Raw genomic sequence first — 20,644 nt, 5'->3', positions numbered from 1 at the left:
TAGAAAATCAAAATCGAAATGAAAATCAATAATCACTATAAATTCGTTCAATTTTATAGAGAAATCACGTTCGACATAGAAAAGGAAACTGACTCTCAAGGTTATTTTTGTCTTTTCACTAGAAAACATTAATGGTTTTCTTTTAACTAACAAAAATATTTAAGGGAGATTTGTCTAACCTAAACAAAAAAAAAAAGGAGATTTGTCTAATCTTAACAATAAAAAAAAGGAGATTTGTCTAATTTTCTCATGAAAAACACTAATAATTCTGCCAAATTCTGCTTCCCTTAGTTAACAACTGTATTTGGAAACTTCACAAGATTTAGCCTATCCCAATACACCGACAAAGACTTCCTTGTTTTTGCACTATTTTCTCATGCCACGCATAATACCAGTCCTTGATAATTCATTGTTTATACATACTCCGTAGCATTCATTAGTGCAGGAAACAAAATATGTCCAACTACTTAATCCAACAAGAAAATCCATTAAAACATCTCTGAACCCACAGTAAAACAGTTCCTTAAGTTTCATTCTTACAGTCCTCTAATAGCTGATTCCAAGTGTGCATTTTAAGATTTTGAAGAACAAGCCAGTATATGAGACTTGAACTTCTCCAGCTCAGCTAGAACCTCCTCTTCCGGCCTGTAAATCAGATCACTCATCCGCCAAATCTGTTCCAAACGTTAATAGATAACAAAAGAGTCAGTCCTGATTACAACTTTTTCAATTCTAACATAGATGTAGGTCGAGTCGAGGTTCAGTTAATCTTTGTATTTTAAAGGAATTTGTACCTGTAGAGTCCCACCACCACCGCTACTTTCACAATCATCGGAGACGCTAACAATGGTCCATGGATCAGATGTGTTCCAGTGGAAGTCGACTACTTTATCCCTACATTCATAAACAATAGAAACGTCATCAACTACAGCAAAAAAAGAAACATACTTACCTATCAGGAAAAAAGAACTTCAAAAAATTAAACACTGAAGGGCGGATCCACGTCCATAAGCTATCTAGTTAAGTTCCAAGTACCAGGCTCGAGACCACAAGCAATTCGGGGCGGGGATAGGTTCGGGATTGGTCAAGGGCCAATCTTCAATGCCCATTTTAGGTGTTGGGCATTGAAGAGGCAAGCCAGGATCCATGGATTAATCATACAGTTACATCTATATAGAACTGGGCATGCTGAGCAACTTCTGCATCGACAAATAAGTACTTGAGAATTCAGAATACCAGTTCTACAACGCATATTTTATTCTTCCCCTCGTCACAAAGGATCATTATCACTAACAAAGCAGCCTCAAACGTCAAACTGATGGAATAAACTTCAATACCTACCAGTCCCTTGTTTCGTGTTTCGGAGGATATATTTACTTAATGCTTTTATATCCTATTAAAGATTAACCTATGACAAAAGCAGCCTAACTGATTTATGGAACCAACACAAAAGATAAAATATGGATATGAATGCACAAAGGTATTGGATCTCCTGAAACCTGTGGCCGGCATGTTGGAAGAATAAGCCTGGAGGAGAATTCGGCATCCTAGTTCCAACACGTTCCTTCTTTTTCCCAACCTGGAAGTGAGGAGTAAATTCAAAATTGAAACAGTCATGATATATAATTAATAATAATACTTAAATCTGCAGAATAAAAGAAAAAGTAATAGGAAAATGAAAAAATAATGGTGTACACTACGCAGTCTAATTCGGCTGACTCGCGCGAGTAACTCGGAACTCGGTTCAGGCTCGGGGGTAGCCCGGTTGGTCCTGGCTGAGTCATCTTGACTCGTCAAGCCACCGAGTCGAGGTGAAACTTCTTTTTTGTTATTTCCTTCTTTTTCTTCTTTTCGAGTTATTTTCTACGTTTGCCCTCTCGACTTCTTCCTTTTTTTCTGGTTTTCCATCACAGATTCCTCTTCTTTTTGTTTTTGTTTGTCCTCCTCATTCTTTTTAATTTATTTTTTCTTCTTTCTTTTTCTTTCTTTTGTTAGTTTCTTTCGTTCTTTATATTCTTTACTTCACTTTTTTTCCTTCTTTTCATTCTTTCCTTCCAGACTACTATCCCTTCTTTTCTTTTCTTCTTTCATGTTTGATGGTCTCTGGGTTCTTTCTTTTCTACTTTTTCTCTGTCGTTTCCTTCTTCCTTTGTTTCCTTTCTAATTTTATTCTTTCCAATCTTCCCTTCATTTTTTTTCATTTTTAATGAAATTGAGGGTGTGATTTGAAAATTGTGACATATATACATAAGAGAGTAACATGTATATACTAATATAAAACTCAGCTAGCTTAGTTTGAAGCATATGCATGAAAATTACATAAGAACTAATGTGCCATTATATGGTCAAATTTGATCTTTAATTGCATATAAACCTGACGGGGCCTAACTCGTCCAAGTAACTCGGCTCGACTCAGCCTTGACTAGGGCTTGGCCCTTGGCTGATCCCGAGCCGAGTCCATAACAACTTGGACGCTACATCAAGAGAAGATTAGGAGAACAATAGAACATAGACAGGAAAATGCAGAAACCTATGCAACAACAGCAAGAACAGCAAGAACATACACAGATGGGTGGCCTATGAAGTTATTTGATAATGAGGATCATGCTGAAAACGGGAAACTAAAACTTCTGATTTCCGAATAAAAAAAAAAAAAAAAAACTTCTGATTTCCTCAGAACGGGATAGCCTATGAAGTGACACTAAATGCTTCAAAAACCTTGTTTGATATATCTAACACTGGGAATCTCCCTATATATGTTCCAAACTAATGCAAGAAAAAATAATAACAAAGTAGCCTTGCACCTTCTCGTGATCCCACACATTCAAAAAGCCATCCTCAGCAGCACTGCCAAAGACAGAAGCCTTATCTGGACACCACTGGACAAAGAACGAAGTGTTATTTAAGTTAAAGACTAAAAGGAATCCTACAGAAATACTTCACGATAAAATAGAACACGGAAAACTTCAACAAGAAAAAAGAAGCAAAAATCTAATTGCATGCCTGAACGCAAAGAACAGCAGCTTTGTGTCCTTCAAACTTATAAATTGGGGCACCAACGCCACCAGAAGTGAGATTTCGCCGATCAAACATGCGAACAGAATTGTCGGCCGACCTGATATAAAACAGCGGCATTAGTGTAACATTTGCAAGAGAACAGGTGGTTCAGGTAGCTCCATCACTTCAAGCTTTATATTCAATTCTCGGATTACACAATTACACCCCGTGTCCATTCTGAAAGTTCAAATTAACATGTTACTGAAATAAAAAGATGAAGAATCACATACCCTGTTAAAATAAGGTTTTCATCAAGGGGATTCCAATCAACACAGTGCAGGTCAGCATTATGAGCCTTCTCAACCTACACACTCAAGAAGGAAAAGAAAGCAAGACCCGTCAAATCTAGAGAATCCATACCAACTCTTCCCATAATGCACAAGATCGGTATATCTCTGGCAATTTAACACTACAATGTGGTTGCATTGGTGATTGAAAAGGCTTACAGGAACGAATTCATTCTTTTTTCAAATATAAACTCTTATGCAAGACTGTAGTGTGATGCATGGAAGTGTAATCCAGAAAGAGGATCTGATATGCAAAAAAAAATTGATACTAGATATATCATATATGTACTAAATAGGAGAAGTATGTGAGTTAGAGAATCAGAGATGAGCCCACCTAAGTCCTAACCCATAGTCATGTGATTTTTTGTAGTCCATTTACACTTAAGTAAATAATCTAGAACTGGTGTAACATAAAATCGAAGGAATCCTATAAAGATACTTCACAAAAAAATAGAATTCCTTCTAGTCCAATAAAACTAAAGCAAAATAAGAGCCGGACCGCTGGATTTCAGGACTTCAAGGGATCTCAGTAAAGAAAAGTAGCAATCAGGCTAGGTACTATGAGCTTACCATGCTGAATATTTCTAACAAGCATGGTTTTGGACGAACACCAAAATATACAGATTTTCACCTCTTAATTTTTACAACAGAAAAACAATACAATGCCGTTGATAACCTTTCATATGACTCGGGTCTACTATACATAATAAGGGTAAATTAACTGAAAGTTTTCACAAAAATTAAACCTGCAAATTTGGGATTTGTGTAATTTTATCAAAATATTGCCGTCTTCGCTGAGACGGTGACAAAATTTGCCTGAACTAAATACTGCATACCCTTGTCATACACCAATTTCTACCCGCCTAAAAGTGTGAAATCTGATAGGCTCATAGCTCAGCTAAGACCGGAGGGTTTGGCACAAGATAAACAGATATACATCAATATATTTTGCTCATCAATATTATTAGCTTAGCTTGGTTAGAGAACATTAGCAGAAGTCAAAGACGTGGTGAAAGTGGCAAAGGGTGGCATTAACCTTGACAGCAGGACTTGTGCCTGTACGAGCATCCCATAGAATAAGGCATGAATCGTCACCTACACTGCAGAACTCTTGTGCACTGCAACACAATTAGAAGATGGAATGTTAAAGAACAAAAGCATGTTGAAGTATCTGAAATCTTATGAAAAATTTGATAGACACAGAAGGGGATCCATAAGTGATCTTATTTATGAGAAATTAAGCTAGTCACCTTGAAGGACAAAACTGAACATCTTCAACAGTATCATCATGCCCTTGGTAGATACCACGTGGTCCAACAGAAAGGCTTTCAGATTTGTCGCCGCCAACCTTGGAAGGTTGTTTAGACCCTGGAGATTTAGCAGCCTCTTGATCAACTGCTGCGGCAGAGATATGATCTTGTATACTCCACAAAACAACTGACTTGTCTTTCCCTGCCATAAGAGAATCCTGATCAGAAGATGTCTGAAGGATAAGTGAAGATCAAGCTGAGAAGCCCAGCTGAAATTAGTAGGAATGAAGCTTTGAACTGCAAAGAAGTTTTCGGCATCTACTGTTCAACTAAGTCATTAAATTTCAACAAATGATACCGCATCTAAATCTAATGATCCAGAATCTTAACTGAAAATAGTTCAGGCTCAAACAACAATATTAGAGTATTAGACTGTGTCTGCATTCCATTAAAGAACGCAAAGAACTTTTTTTTCACTCTTGAGGCTAGTTACTACCCCTAATAAAATGATAATGAAGATAACGTTAAAAACTTCTAAAATGTGGCAAAAGCCAAAGGCTAAGTTAACATTATAGAGCAGCATTATTACGTTGTACACAGATAAAGAGTAACTATATCATGCCTTCCATTTAATAGAGTTTCAGTTGACCAGGCAATCAATAGACAAAAAATAAGATTCCACAAGCTATTTTTATGGAAATTGCAACAAAGCACAAATTAGATCTTCTAACCTCCAGATAATACAAATGGTTCAGTTGGGCACATAGCAAGTGCAAATTCTGCATTGTCTTGATGGCCAGTTAATATCTGCAAGATGGTGAAATATGAAGTTAAATGGAGATGTACCTTTAAAACGAAGTTATCATAGTGACTGTCACTTAAAAGCTTCAACGTTTACAAATCATAATCTCAAAGTTTGACTTACATAGAAGTACAAATGAAAAGATTTTTTGAGAAAAACTATGAAGTCTGTTATGGCCAAGTAATCTTTTACAACAGTAAAATTAAGATGATCATGTATTTTGCAAATACCAGATCAGGTCGTGATTCTGCAGCTCCCAGGACAGCATGACGATTAGGTTGGGCATCAACATCCCAAATTAGGACCTGGTTTTAGAGTCCCCACAATTAATAAAAAAAAAAAAATAGTTACTCAAAGTTGATAGAAGGCGGTGATATTATCACCTTGTTAGCTTGGTAGTAGTAGAAACTAATGGAAATCATTAATCACATGGAGTACTTACATCGGGACTGTCAGTATGAGTAGCAACAATCTTACTATTCTGAGGCAGTTCCCTGATCCTGTTGACCTGAAAAGGAAGTCACAGATTGAGGCGGGGACAGCTAAAGGAGAACAAATAATGTTTGCTTAAAACTCAAAAGACTAGATTGGATTTCGTCCATTGTGCCGGCAATCTATATAACTGAATGTCATTGCACTTGATCAGATCAATGGATATGCCAGCCAAATTTAAATTTTAACAGAATGAAAGGCACTTCTATCATTTGTTAGAATCATATTCATATTTGTCTCATGAACTCGGGAGCAGATTACTAGGATTACAGCGCAATGTACTTGAAATCAGACAATTTAAGCATTTGAATATCAAATAAATTGATAGACAGAACTAGTTAATACCTCTCCAGGATGAATAATTGTTTTGAACTTCTTCACAAAAGGAGAACGTGCTTCCTCATTGAACTGCAAAAGCAAGAAAGAAAAAAGAAAATATGGGGCATAAAGTATGATATTAAGAAAATAAAAATGACAAAGCAACATAAGAAAACAATAAAGCAGCATCACCTGTGATATGTGTTCAGCAGCTGCCACCCTTGGTTTTACAACTTCACAATTTGCAATTACAAGAGTATTTGGAACACTACCATCAGTCTGAAAAAGAAACCTATTATTTTATGTCGAGAGTAGATAAAGCAGTAAAGAATGCACAAAAGTCTATCACTTGTTCGGGAAGTAAAAAATATATTATATCAAGGGTTACATTAACTAAGATTTGAGAAAACCATGTAACCCTCCACTTCCTTCATACACTAGGATATGCAAGTGAGATGTCTGGAAAACACATGGAGCTGTAGTGATTAGGAACAAACTAGCTTAACAACTCTACACTTAAGTAGGGCAAGTTGTGTGGGTACCGACACCACACCTACTCAATGTGAAGCAACAAAGCTATATTTTTACTGACAACCCATCATTATTCTTGTGAAACTAGATTAACCCTCATGACATGATCATCACGGGTTGATAACGCACATTTACGGAGAAATTCAGGTGAATGGTTTAAAAGAAATTAGCATAGTCCATCATAGAATGCATGAATCTCAAATACATTAGACTAGAACTTGAGTCTATCCCCTAAAAAGTAAATAACTTAGAGAAAAATCAACACAGATAAGGTCAGGTGAACCCCATTTCATTTGGTGAAAGATTTAGACTTCAAATAAGTCAGATTAATACAAAAATGAACACATAACTACGTAAACGAAAATGAGAGGGAAAAAAAACTAAAACCAAACGATGATTTTGTTTGAACTGAACGAGAAGATTGTAAATTTGCCTGTTCAGAAAGGTAAAGACGCTGACGGTTCTTGTAAGTAGCTTGCTCGAGCTGAGGACCCCACCTGATAAATCATCCAAACAAGTTCAAAACAAGTGAAATTTGTGTATGAAATGACTAAACTCAAATTCATAGAAAGGAAATCTCAAAACAAGAATTTATCAGTTCTATGATTTCACAAGTAAAAGTAGCAAAAGAACAAAAAACAAACTAAAACCCTAAAAAGAACGTACTTGTTTTAGTGTTAGAAAAAGAAAGATATACGAAGAAGAGAAAGTAAAAGGTAAAGAAGAGAAAGAAACCCTAGAAATGGAGAATGTGTTTAGAGAGAGAGAGAGAAACAAACCGGCAAGAGAGTGAAGGCCAAACAAGGTTGTGGTTAGCGAGCCAGTCGTAGAGGACTGGAACCAGCGACTTCCATTGTGTGTATCTCTCGTCTACAGATGGCTGCCCTTTCCCTCTCTCCCTCATTCTCTCTCTCTCTCTCTCTCTCTCTCTCTCTCTAAACCTCTCTCTTTCTCTCTCTAAACCTCTCTCTCCCCTCTCTTTTGTACGTTTAGGAATCTCAACGAAGATGGTCAAAATTATTGATCGATGCTTTTGTTGTCTGAAGGGCAGGGAATCATAAATGGGCGGGCAAAAGTTGGGTGAAACCCCAACCTTGAATGATGCCCGTTAAATACCCACGAAACCAATAAAGCACTGGAATATCTATGTAAGAGGGGTTGGGCAAAAAGCCCAAAATCAGCCCAACAATATGTATCAGGCCCACTGCAGATAAAGAATGAGGGGCAGGTCCAAAAAAGTCAGGCTAGGGGTGGAATTTCCGAAACACCCTTCTTCTTTTTGAAATTTACGAAACGACCATCGAAAAATTCCCGGGAAACTCGAAAATTTCTGACAAGTAATCTGACACGCCTCCCATCAGACTGTGTACCTTCCATAAATTCACAAAATTGCCATCGAAAAATTCCCGGGAAATTCGAATTTTTTTGGAAAATAGTCTGACGCACCTGACATTAAACCTTGTACTTTCCATGAATTTACAGAATTGCCATTACAAAATTTACCAACTTGCCATTTTCGTTCTTTTTTCCAGATTTATTTCTTATTTCTTTTTTATTTTCTCCCACACATATTTCTCTCTCCAATCTCAACAAATTTCGTTCTTTTTTTCCAGATTTATTTCTGATCTCTTTCCAATCTCAACAAATTTCTTCATTTTTGGTAGTATTTCATTGATTTGTATAAAGAAATTTTCTTGTGTACCGGGAACTATTTAGTGTACTGGTCATTTTTTAGATATGTACTACACATTTTTGTACTGGGAATTTTCTTGTGTACCGGGAATTGTTCTGTGTACAAGCCATTTGGTTATGTACTAGAAATTTTTGTAGTGGGAATTTTCTTGTGTACCGGGAATTGTTCTGTGTACTCGTCATTTGGTTATGCACTAGACATTTTTGTACTGGGGAATTTTCTTGTGCACCGGGAATTGTTCTATGTACTGGTCATTTGGTTTAGTACTGGACACTTTTGAACTGGGAATTTTCTCCTGTACCGGAAATGGTTCTGTGCACTGGACATTTGGTTATGTACTTTGATGTTTTTAGAGATGAAGAAGATAAAATGTGAAACAAATAAGAGTGATGAAGAAGAAAAATAAGAACATAAAACTTTTAGAGAGAGAGACAGAAAACTTTGATGTTTATAGAGATTGAAAGAGATGAAGAAGATAAAATGTGAAACAAAATAAGAATGATGAACACCCAAAAATGAGAACATAAAACTTTTAGAGAGAGTAAGAACAGAAAATTGATGTTTTTAGAGATTGAAGGAGATGAAGAAAATAAAATGTGAAACAAAAAAGAATGATGGACATCCAAAAATAAGAAAATAAAACTTTTAGAGAGAGAAAGAAAAGAAAATTTATGTTTTTAGAGATTGAAAGAGATGAAGAAGATAAAATGTGAAAAACAAAATAAGAATGATGAAAAGAAGATTTTTGGATGTATAAATAAGAAGAAAGAAGGAGTTGAAACAAAATATAATGGGAGGGATCCAAAAAAATTGGCTGAAATTTCGTCAAAAAATGGCGCCATTTTTGAATTTTCAGAAAATCTGAATGTTTCTCTGACATGACGTCATGTACGGGGAATTAATCGATTCGCTGTCGTCCGTCAGATTGTCAGAAAACACAGAAATTTCCCGTGGAGGGGTAAAAGAGAGATAAATAAAATAAAAACCAGGAAACTGTGAGCTGTCCTGACAATTTGGACTGGGTTCTAATTTTTTTTTTGGGCTGGGGGTAATGCTTATTTACCCTCCATTTTTTGGGCCTCTCCCTCAAAAATCCTCTATGTAATGGGTAGGGGTGGGAATTGAGACGGGTACGGGCGTCCATGGGCACCAAATTTCAATGACTATTAGGGTAAGCGGGTTAATCAGGCAGGCAATTTTGAAATTCGCTTTGCCCATTACCCGCCCAAGCCCATTAAGAAGCTCGGGTAATTCGGGTATGGACGGGCGGGTAGTGGGTAAGCTCATGACTTGATTAAATTCACTTTTTCCTCTCCTTTTATAAAGTCTCCAAACACTTTCCCTAATTCTAAAGAGACAATTTGGGACTAAAACTAAACATTATTTGTGTTGTTCTTTTTAGAAATTTGATCTAACATTGATAACTAATGAAGAATTCTCGTGAGATACAATATAAATTTATCCCTATCCTTGCTCCTTCAAAGACAAACACTACTTCAGTAACCTACTAGGAATTCTCTTGGGTCATTGCAAAACAATGCATTGGGTTCGTATGGTTGCTATTAAACATATTGTTTACCATCTTAACTAGGCTTAGCAACATGGGCAGTTGGGCTTCATCAACCCAAAAAGTTGATGTAATTTGGTTGGTTATCATTGGGCGACGTTAAATGGGTGCGGGCATGGGCGGGTGCACGGGTAAAGGTTTTAACTCATGCCCGCCCACTAAAACTTGGCGGGTTGGGCGGGTTGTGCCCGAGACGGGTGCGGGCTCATGGGCAGAATTCCCACCCCTAGTAATGGGTATGTAAAATTTTGAATTTTGTGAAGAAAATCAAAACGACTGAGGGTAATTGGTCATATATTCATCTAATAGAGATTTAAAGCCCAATGAAAACCTAAAACCGAAATGAGGTCTAAAAATATGTTTTTGTGAATCTTAGCGGAGGTGGATCTAATAGTAGACCAGCTTGGACGATTGCCCAGACTGAATTTTCTACTTTTTGAAGCAAATTTTGAAGAAAGAGTAGGCAATAGTGAGTCTTTGCCCTGTGTTTTGTCGGTACAAGGATTAAGCCCTTTGGAAAACTACTTCACTTAAATATTTTCGTTGTGCTTTTCAATTAGGTTCTGTTTGATAGCCAATTTTTTCGGGGAAAAGATAAACAATTTCTCTTAAACAAGAATTTTCCAAGTGTTTGATTCACATTACAGAGAAATGGAAAAATGGTCTCACGTGACCTTTTTTTCCGACAATTCCCCGAAAAGATGATAATTTTTACCCACTGACGCAGCGGAAAACTAATAAAAGAGTCTTAGATCTTCGTCTAAAGACTATAGAACCAAATTAAGAAGATATAATACTAAAGACTGAATTTTATTGATTGATAAACTTGAATGAATGACTTGAAACAACTTCTAAGCCCTCTTTATACAGGCCTAGGGTTTCCTAATCTTAGTCAAACTTAAATAGCAACTTCTAATAAAATAAAATACTAGAACAGTAGTAACCCTAAACTGAAAACAGTTACCAAAAGATAGAAAAAAGTAGTAAAAGTCCGTTTTGAGGTCCTAAATGACGGAATTTGCCCCTCAAAGTGGTTCCGTTGTGGCGAAGGGACAACGAATGACCGGAACGCTATTTCGCGTCATCCCTCAAAGTTTTGTTCGATACCGACACCCGTAGCTTCGGTTTTGGCCGTTTTAGTCTGTCACCTTTATACTTGGCCGCTTTCTATTTCTTCCATGTATTTCTCGGCCAATTCCTCAACATCACCCACCTACCATTAGGGAAACTTTTTCTCTTAGAGTTTGTTTGATACATGTGAAATTATTTAGATGTGAAAACCATTTCTTCCTCATGGGAAAGAAAACATCTTTTTTCATATGAAAAGACCATTTTTTAGTGTTCGGTAAGGGTGGGAAGGTCTGAGAGAAAATACTAAGGGTGTCGGCCATTATTGCTACAAACACCTTTTTAAACCTGGGGTGAGGGTAGGGGTGGGAATAAAGCCCGCGGGCCCGAACCCGCCCGCGGGTACCCGTAACCCGTAAGCAAATTCGGTACCCGATGCCCACAATCGGGCTTTACCCGCCCGTACTGGTTAAGCTAAATGGGCGGGCTCGGGTTGGGACCTTGTGCCGGCTACCCGCCCGAGCCCGTACCAGATTGTTGGCCTATAGGTGCCCGACTTTACCCGCCCGCATTTTATAAAACCCACCTGAGACCTACCTGATACAAATCAATAGGTGGCTTCACCTAGACCGATGGATGAGTTTCAAAACTTTTGATGCCTTCCCAATCCAATTCCAACCATAAAACCCTAAGTCACTAAGTCCTTAACGCCTCTCTTTCTTCTTCAACCTAGTGACTCTCTTTCTTCATCTACAAGTCTACAACCATAACCCTAACAGTGCCTCTCTTTATTTTTCAACCTAGTTTTTTTTATTCAAGTTCACTCTTCATCAACTTCACTTCACCTTAACTTTTTTTTTCATCGAAAAACCCTAAACCGTAATACTATTACTAACGGTTCTCAAGCATCTTCACGGCTTCACCGACTATCTTCGTCGACAGTCTGCACCAACTATCTTCATCGGCTTCCTTCAACGATTCCATGGAATAGCTTTCGTCAACAGTGATAAAGAAGGTTTGGGTGGAGGTTATATGTAGTTCTCATTTAATATTGAATATTTTAGAACTGATTTCGTTTTAGATACTTTAAATCTGACTTTTGTTTGACGTATTATTAAATGTTTCAGATCTTATTATGACTACATATTATAGATCTAAAATATCTACATAGTTGTATTATTACTTCTGATATCTTGTTAGTTGTGTGTTGTTACATCTTAACAAGTTTAACAAGGCTTCTGATTTATTAGATCTAAACTATCTAAATATGTTGTTAGTTGTATGTTGTTACATATTATAGATCTGAAATATCTACATAGTTTTAGATAGTTTAGACCAGACTTCAACAGTTAAACAAGTCTTCTTAATTTTAGATATGATTTACTATTAGCTTTTTAGATATGATGTATTGTTAGATATTTACTTCTGATATGTTGTATGTTGTTACATCTTACATGTTACATTGTTCATTTATACGCTATTATATACTGATATTTTGATCTTTTATTTGCAGGTTCCTCTTAAACTCTGATTTCCAACATAAACAGTTTAACAAGTCTTCTAGCTCTGATGGTTTTTGTTAGTAAAAACTGATCTTGCATGAATGTAGAACCATGGTCTTCCCGTTCTCTAATCTTGTCTGAACATGTTATTACTTTGATTAATCTTATTCATATTACTCTGAAATATTATTTCTTAGATCTGATTTGTGAATATTCTTAAAAAAATACTTAGATATGTTTAGGTTATTTTAGATATGGTACATGTTACTTTAGATCTAATATTATAGATATGATCTGTACTTTTTTTTAATGAATGTTGTAAAAGTTTTCCTAGTCTTTTATGATCTGATATGAACATCTTTTGGTTGCAGATTTGTTTTGGAGTCTTGAGTCAGATGGATCAAGTCGAAGGTGAATTGGTCATTCGCAAAAGGAAAATGACTGCCGAAATATGGAAAATGTGGGACATAGTTGAAGTATCGGATCCTAATAATGCTGAGAGAACAATTGAAGTTGCGAATTGTAAAATTTGTGGTGAAAGAAAGATATACGATTATAAGAATGGTACGGGCCATTTCTTTAAGCACACTCAAATTTGTTCGAAAAAGCACAAGGTGGATTTTGAAACAATCTAACGGTGTTTGTTGATGTTCATTCAATGATGTTAGAATAGTGAATTTCTCATGAATCTGATATATTGGTGAAGTCGACGATGTGAGGTTGCTCTAATTTTTAGTTCTATCTTTTGTCGGCTTTGTACGTAATCTTAAACTCATGTATTTTGACTGACATCGTTTAGGTCAGTGGGTGTATTATGTTTGTTTTATGAAGGTCAGTAGACTCAGTACTCAGTAGGTGTATTATGTTGAATATTATTATATTTGAACTTGGAAAAACAATGATACTCATCTTTCGATTCGGGCTACCCGACCGTTGGCCCGAGTTTCCCGACTCTTTTGCCGGGATCGGGCGGGTAATGGCGGTCTAGAATTTACATTTTGCCCGCCCGGCCCGTCCGAATACCCTAATGGTCAGAAGACTAAGTTACCCGACCCGCCCGTGCCCGACTATTGCACTGCCCGCACCCGACCCGCCCGTCCCGATTCCCACCCCTAGGTGAGGGCGCCTATGTCAGTGATTTAGGGGCGTCTTTAGAACAAATCACAATTAAGTTGCCAAATTCTTCTCAATCCCTCTAGTAGATCGACCTTGCTATTAGGGTTTGTAGTAAGCAAGCAAGATCTTGTAATTAGGGGTTAGTGTGATGCAAATGGTGAGCAATATGTCGCACTGATTCTTGTAGTTAAGGTTCATGAGAAGCAAATCAAAAACAAGAAATTGAGGTTTATGGAAACTACAAGCTTCATCTCCTTGCTTACTGTTTCTCTTCTCTCTCTATGGCTTCCTCAACCTCCATTCCTTGATGTTTTGGGCTCAAGCTTAATTACTTGTTCCATATTATTCATCTCCTTACTTTTCTTTATCTCTCTAGATCTCTAATAGGTTGTAGTCTCCATCTGTGTGGGAATCAGAGGTGAAGTATTTTGTTTGGCTTGGTGGATTTTGAATCTGATTTTTTTAGTTGATCAACCTGAGTTTGTTATTGAGTCTGATCTTCTTTAATGAATCTAATTTTTTTTATTGATTTTCTTTGTTGAATCTAATTTTGTTATTGACTTTCTCTGTTAAATTTAAATTTTTTTATTGGTTTCCTTCATCGAATCTGATTTTGTTATTGAGGTTGATTTTGTTATTGGGGCTGATTTTGTTGTTGATATGTGTAATCTGATTTTGTTGTTGATTTGTTGAATAGTTGTTGATTTGTTGAATCTAGTTGTTGATAAAGAGAATAGTAGAGAGAACGAGAAAAAGTCTGAGAGAAGGGGAGTGAGAGACACGGTGAAAAGAAGAGAGAGCGCAAGAGAGGGAGTGAGAGTTAGAAAACGGTTTTACCACCTTTTTAGTGGTAAATCTTTTCTCTGTTTTCGCACCTATTTTTCCAACGAGAATTCGACTTTCCCATAATTTTTGTCCAACCAAACAACAGAAAATCGATTTTCGTAGAAAAATCGATTTTCTCGGCCTATTTTCACATGTATTAAACAGACCCTTAAAGTGTCTTGTATGCGTATTTCATGATGGTTCCTGTAGATGCCCAGAGGCGGGCCCACATAGGGGTCCGTGGGGGCCTGCGCCCCCACGGCCCAAATGTGAGATCTTCTAGTAGTAGTAATAGAACAAGGCTACAAGGGTGCCTTCAATATTATTTTATGACAAACTAACCCAAGACCAGCCCATTAAATTAGTTATTGAGTAAATATTCAATGGCCCACCACTATTACCACCACTATTATTTACTTTAGCTGAAGAGGTTGTCACTTTCCCACTTGAAACTTTACACGTCATTAACCTTTATCGAAACTTAAACACCTACAGATTGACCGTGTAACTGTTGCACCAATCCAATAAGGCAATAACCCCACTTACCTCCTCCTAATCATTAAATATTAATTAGAACGTTTTTCTCAAGTCATTATTTTTTTTTCTGGAAATTCTTATAATTATTTATAGTTAGCTATTTTATTTTCGTTTAATCCTAGATTCTTTTTTATCCTAATAAAAATTAGGTTCACAATCTACTGTTATATACCAATTCTAATTCTAATCAAATAAGAAACAAACAAAGATACAGAAGATTTAAAAGAAAATAAATGTGCATATTTCGTTCACTGATTTGCTCTTCAGTTTCAGTTAGCTGTTGTTGATGTGGCGAAGAACCATACCGAAACTAACGATTTATTTACTTTGGTTGCTAATGTTATTAATATTGTTGGAGCATCACCAAAACGTCATGATATTCTTCGCGAGAAGCATGCTGATGTTATTTTAGAGGCACTAGGTAACACTTCCAGTTTCAACTGCTACAGTAGAAAGAGTGTTCTCTGGTATGAGTATTATGAAAAATAGATTACGGAATCGAATGGGAGACAAATGGATGAGTGATAATTTACTTGCATACATTGAGAATGATGTATTTGATACTATTAGTAATGAAATAATTATGCAACGATTTTAGAAGATGGAAACTCGTTGAGGACAACTATAAATATGTAAATAAGTAAAATACTTGTGGATCGTTAAAAGTCATCTTTTTATAGCATATAAAATTGTTATTTCTATTGACTTCAATGTGCCCCCACATCAAAAGAATCCTGGCTTCGCCGCTATATATGCCCACAAAAATGTGGCCCGATCTCTTACACATGTATAGAGATGCTGAAACACGAGTGGGTTAATCCGAAAAACGGATGAGTTGTCTAGGGTTACAACTTGGGTCTGAGCGCATGTATTACTGTAAAATTTATTCATGCAAATTCTATATAAATTCATGTGGTAAAATACATAGTAGTTCTCCGCCTATGTCAAACATTTGGACTACACCTTTATATTTATCTTCAGGAGACTTCACGTGCAAATTAATGATGGCTTTAATGTTTATCCTAACTTTTTAAATGAGAATGTTTTAAATTCTTTTAATTATTCTCTTATTTTCTTCTAATATCAAATTCCACAATCTTGTTTACTTTGATAATACAATTCCTAACCACAATGTGATGCAATTAATTGAATGATGAATCAAAGCATTAACCAAGTTACATATCTATAAGTTCAAAAAAAAAAAAGTTACATATCTATAGCAATTTTATTATATATATTGACTCCCATTTATCATAACTAAGTAACTAACATATACTTACACATGTAAATCTCTATACAGAGTGAACATTGAGTGGAGGTGCTTATAACAATAACCTGCACTAGTATACCCTATGTCAACTCTTAACTGTTGAGAGAGAGAGAGAGGGAGGAGACACCCTTTTTTGTTGAAAGGAGGAGAGACCCTAGTTCCACTATTAAGTATTGTTTATTGAGAGAGACAGATAGACAGGGAGGAGAGAAAGGAAGTACTAGTACGATACTTAATTTGTGAAAGAGAAGGTATGCCCCATTTTTTAAAATGAATAGTAATAAATGAAAGAAGAAGGTGGACCCCACTTTTTGAGGATGAATAGCAATAATTAAAAGAACTAATGGGCCAACCTTTTTTGTTTCTCACATAATACGGGTCTCTGTTGCGTTGTTTATAAGAAAACTTATAGGCCCTCTCTTAAATGTGGCCCCATTTTGGCCCTATAATTTGGTGGCCCAAAGCGAGCAAACCCCATTTTGGCCCTATAATTTGGTGGCCCAAAGCGAGACTTTGCTCGCTTTGGGCCAGGGTCGGCCCTGCTTCGTCCTTATCAAGGTTCTTTTTTACTAATGTTTTCCATTGTGGTTCACTAAGATTCCTCTTCCCTAATATTTTTTTTTTTTATTAACCATGGCTTAGAGGTTTTTATCATGTCAGACCAACTATGTCTTTTTTTTTTTTTTTTTTTTTTTTTTTTTTTTTTGAACTTACTATGCATTAATTAATTAAAATGTTATTACAATATTTATCAACTAAAATACAAGGGACATTCTTCCACTTTTTGCTTCTATTCTTCTTTCTTGCCCATTTTGCTAGCTTGTCTGCTTGCGAGTTGAGTTCCCTTCTGGTGTATTTGAATTGAACCGCATCGAATTCTTTCCTGATTTCTCGTATTCTCCTGATATGGATTAAAGATTGCCAGTGCACCGAGTGATGTTTATTATGTATATGGTTGATGAGATTTATGTTGTCACTTTCTATTATAATTGACTTGTGATTCTGTTCTTTCGCCCATTCCATGCCATATAAGATAGCCATAGCTTCACTTTCTTCGCTATTTCTTGCTCTCGAGGATTTCACTTGAGCTTCTATGAATTTAGACTCTGCATTATGAGCAATTAAGCTAATTCCCGTATTAGAAATTACATTCATAAAAGATGCATCAACGTTAATTTTAATGTACTGATTTTCTGGTGGTTGCCATTTTTCTGTGTGGTTTTGTTTGTTTTTCTCAGGTTTTTTGTTGCTTTTCGGAAAAGTTTTTATCATTCTGATGATCTGATGAAGATCATTTATTTCATGCTGGAAACAGTGGTCACATCTTACTTTCCATAAAATCCACAAAATACTCGCAAAATGAATATTCTCTATGGTGTAACAAAGATCAGCGTTTTCTTCCCATGAGAAGATCCAATCTGAAATCGATGTAATGTTCTCAGATATAATATTGAAATTAAACCAGATGTTTTTTGCCATTGCACAGTGTAAAAGAGCATGTTCAATAGATTCAGTGTTCATACAATTTGGGCAAGTAGTGTTATTGTCGATGTATTTTCCGATTCTTTCTCTAACCGGGAGGGCTTTAGTACATATTTTCCAAATGAAGATTTTAATACGCGGAATGGTTGGAAGAGACCAGATGAACTTCCAGTTCTGAGTATTAAGATTTTGGATGATATTATTAGTGCTAAGATGTTGGTACATCGAAGCAACAGTGAATTTACCCGATTTGGTAAGCTTCCATTTGAGCTGATCTTTGCCTTCACTATTCACAGGGATAGCTTTGATCAGAGTTTGAGTCGTGGCATCAAAATTGGCGTTGAGGACTTCGTTATTCCAGTTGTTATTAGTAATAAGTTGGGCCACCTTGTTCAAACTGGAATTATTGTTGTTCGGCACTGGTCCGTTGATATCTGGGATCCAATTATCATTCCAAATGTTAATATCATTACCTGAGTGCACTTCCCAGGTGGCTAAATCTTCAATGAGATTGTAGTGTTTCCTGATAGTCTTCCAACTCCAGGAATGATGGGATTTTGCTGGACCCGGTTTCTCAGAGTGAGGGAAGTATTTAGCTTTGAGGAATTTAGCCCAAAGAGCTTCTGGTTCAGTTTTGAGCCTCCAAGCCAGTTTAGAGAGTAAAGCGGTGTTGTCTAGATCTGGCAGATGGATCCCTAGACCTCCAAAATTCTTTGGCAGGCAAATATATGACCATGCTTTGGTGCATATACCCTTCGACTTACCCCACCAGAAGTTCCGTTGAACGGACTTGATGCGTTTGCTAACTCCTTTAGGAATAGCAAAACATTGCATCTGGTATCGGGGTACGGCTGCAGCTATGGCCGAGATGACCACGGTGCGACCAGCTTGGGAAAGAAAGGAGTGATTCCATTTATTGAGTTTATTCTTGATTTGATCGAGGATATCATTGAAAACTTTTGTTTTTTGAGCTCCAATAAAGAGTTGGGCTCCCAGATATTTCTCAGAAGTGGAGGCATATTTGACTTTAAGGGCACGCATAATGAGACGTTTGAATTTAGGATGCGAATTCTTAGAGTAGAAGATGTTGGATTTGGTGTAATTTATCATTTGGCCGGAGGTCTCGCAGAAATCTAGAAGAATCTTCTTGAGGTTGTGGATGTTATCGATTGTGTTCTTGCCGAAGATGATGCAATCGTCAGCGAAAAGGAGATGGGATATCTCAAGATCCGAGTTGTTGGTCGGAAAACCCATAAATCTATCTTGGCTATTATTCGACGTCAGTTTACGACTAAGACCTTCCATGGCCAGCGTAAAGAGGAAAAGGGAGAGTGGATCGCCTTGTCTAATACCCCTAGAAGGATAGAAAGCATTTCCCAGCCGACCATTAACAAGAACTGACATAGAAGATGTAGAGATACAAGTATGAATCATCTTGATCCAATGATCGGCGTAGCCCAAATTTCTCATGATGTCCACAAGAAAACTCCATTCGATTCTGTCAAACGCTTTGGACATGTCCAACTTGAGACCAAAATAGCCAGCTGTACCTTTCATCTTTTTGAATGAGTGGATGATTTCTTGTCCCATGATTATATTGTCGGTAATCTGTCTCCCAGGGACATAGGCTGCTTGGAAAGGGGATATGATGGGGTTCAAGGTATGTTTAAGTTTGTCAGCCAACAGCTTAGTGATGATCTTGTAGGTGGTGTTTAAGAGGCTGATGGGTCGGTAGTCTGCTGGGGTTTGGGGGATGGGTGTTTTGGGGATGAGACATATGTGGGTATGATTAATCTCAGGGGGGAGGTAGGCTGTCTTAAAGAAGTTCTGAACTAGATCATAAATGTCACGATTAACCGTCTCCCAATTAGACTGAAAGAAAAAAGGGGGGTAACCATCAGGTCCTGGGGCTGCGTCCTTCTTAAGACTCTGAATAGCACGATCAATATCTTCTTTACTGGGGATGGCTAGCAGGTCCAGGTTTTGATCATGGGTGATAATAGAGTTGAAAAGGTTAAGAGTATTCTGGTCCTCCTTTGGGTTAATAGAGGTGCTAATGTCAAGAAGATGGGAGGTGAATGTCGCTTGGATATCTTTGAGGTCTTCCTTCCAATCTCCATTATTATCTTTAATAGCACAAACTTGTTAGTTCTGTTACGATGAATAGCTTGAGAGTGAAAGTATTTGGTGTTTTTATCTCCAAGAGAGATAAAGTTGTTTCTCGATTTTTCCTTCCATAAACTCTCTTGCTGGCTGTATAGTTCTTCAAGCTCGAGATTAAGGCGGATGTACTCCTCTTTGGAATTACTATTCTGAAGTTTTTCAAGAAACTGTGGCATGGGAAAACAATTTATCTTTGCAAAAATTTTGTATATTTTCTAGCACTATCTTAATTCTAACAGCATGTTTACGTTTTATAATTTTCTACCTTATTCATTAAATCATTTACATTTTCCTAATTTTCAACAGGGTCGTGTTTAAGAGAGGGCAGATAGGGCGCTCGCCTTGGCCCCCCATAAAAAAAGAGTTCATTTCCTATAAAGGGTCATAGTTAAGTCTTCTATAATTAACAATATCTAGTCAACCATGTAAAGTTTATTAGTTTTACTGGTAAGGAGTCTGGCAGCCACTCAACTGATGCGGATTCGAGTCTTATTTCCTAACATATTGTAGTTTGTTTTCTTTATTTTTTTGTGGTTGAGGGTAAGAGTATAATTGCTAAATCAATCTTTATTTTTGTTCCACAACACTTTTTCTTAACCATTTTTTATTTTAGGCGCATTTCTTTCATTTTTGAGGTGTTTCTAAAAATATAAAGCTAAATGTTTTTTTCAAAAATAAAATCCA

General features: G+C 36.7%; 1 protein-coding gene across 2 annotated transcripts; it reads right to left on the bottom strand.

The window, feature by feature from the left end:
• Positions 1-377: 377 nt before the first annotated feature.
• On the bottom strand, positions 378-7,704 carry FVE (Transducin family protein / WD-40 repeat family protein). 2 transcript variants are annotated; one of them, XM_086673250.1, is made up of 16 exons: positions 7,679-7,704; positions 7,517-7,648; positions 7,171-7,234; positions 6,399-6,485; positions 6,234-6,296; positions 5,839-5,904; positions 5,627-5,701; positions 5,326-5,401; positions 4,595-4,796; positions 4,381-4,462; positions 3,288-3,361; positions 3,004-3,115; positions 2,805-2,879; positions 1,500-1,579; positions 795-894; positions 378-674 (listed from the first exon to the last, which is right to left on the bottom strand). In XM_086673250.1, exons 2-16 carry the CDS (start codon positions 7,639-7,641, stop codon positions 573-575), a joined length of 1,383 nt encoding a protein of 460 aa, XP_086529376.1. In that variant the 5' UTR covers positions 7,642-7,648; positions 7,679-7,704; the 3' UTR covers positions 378-572. The 2 variants fall into 2 exon arrangements, with proteins under 2 accessions (XP_086529376.1, XP_086529375.1); XM_086673249.1 differs by lacking the exon at positions 7,679-7,704 and having other exon boundaries at positions 7,517-7,668.
• Between the last annotated feature and the right edge of the window lie 12,940 nt (positions 7,705-20,644).

This window comes from Eschscholzia californica, unplaced genomic scaffold (assembly GCF_041429995.1).
Source record: "Eschscholzia californica isolate CP2 unplaced genomic scaffold, dmEscCali1.0.p SCAF_4, whole genome shotgun sequence".
NCBI classification, from domain to species: Eukaryota; Viridiplantae; Streptophyta; class Magnoliopsida; order Ranunculales; family Papaveraceae; genus Eschscholzia; species Eschscholzia californica.
This window is presented reverse-complemented; position numbering and strand designations above follow the sequence as displayed.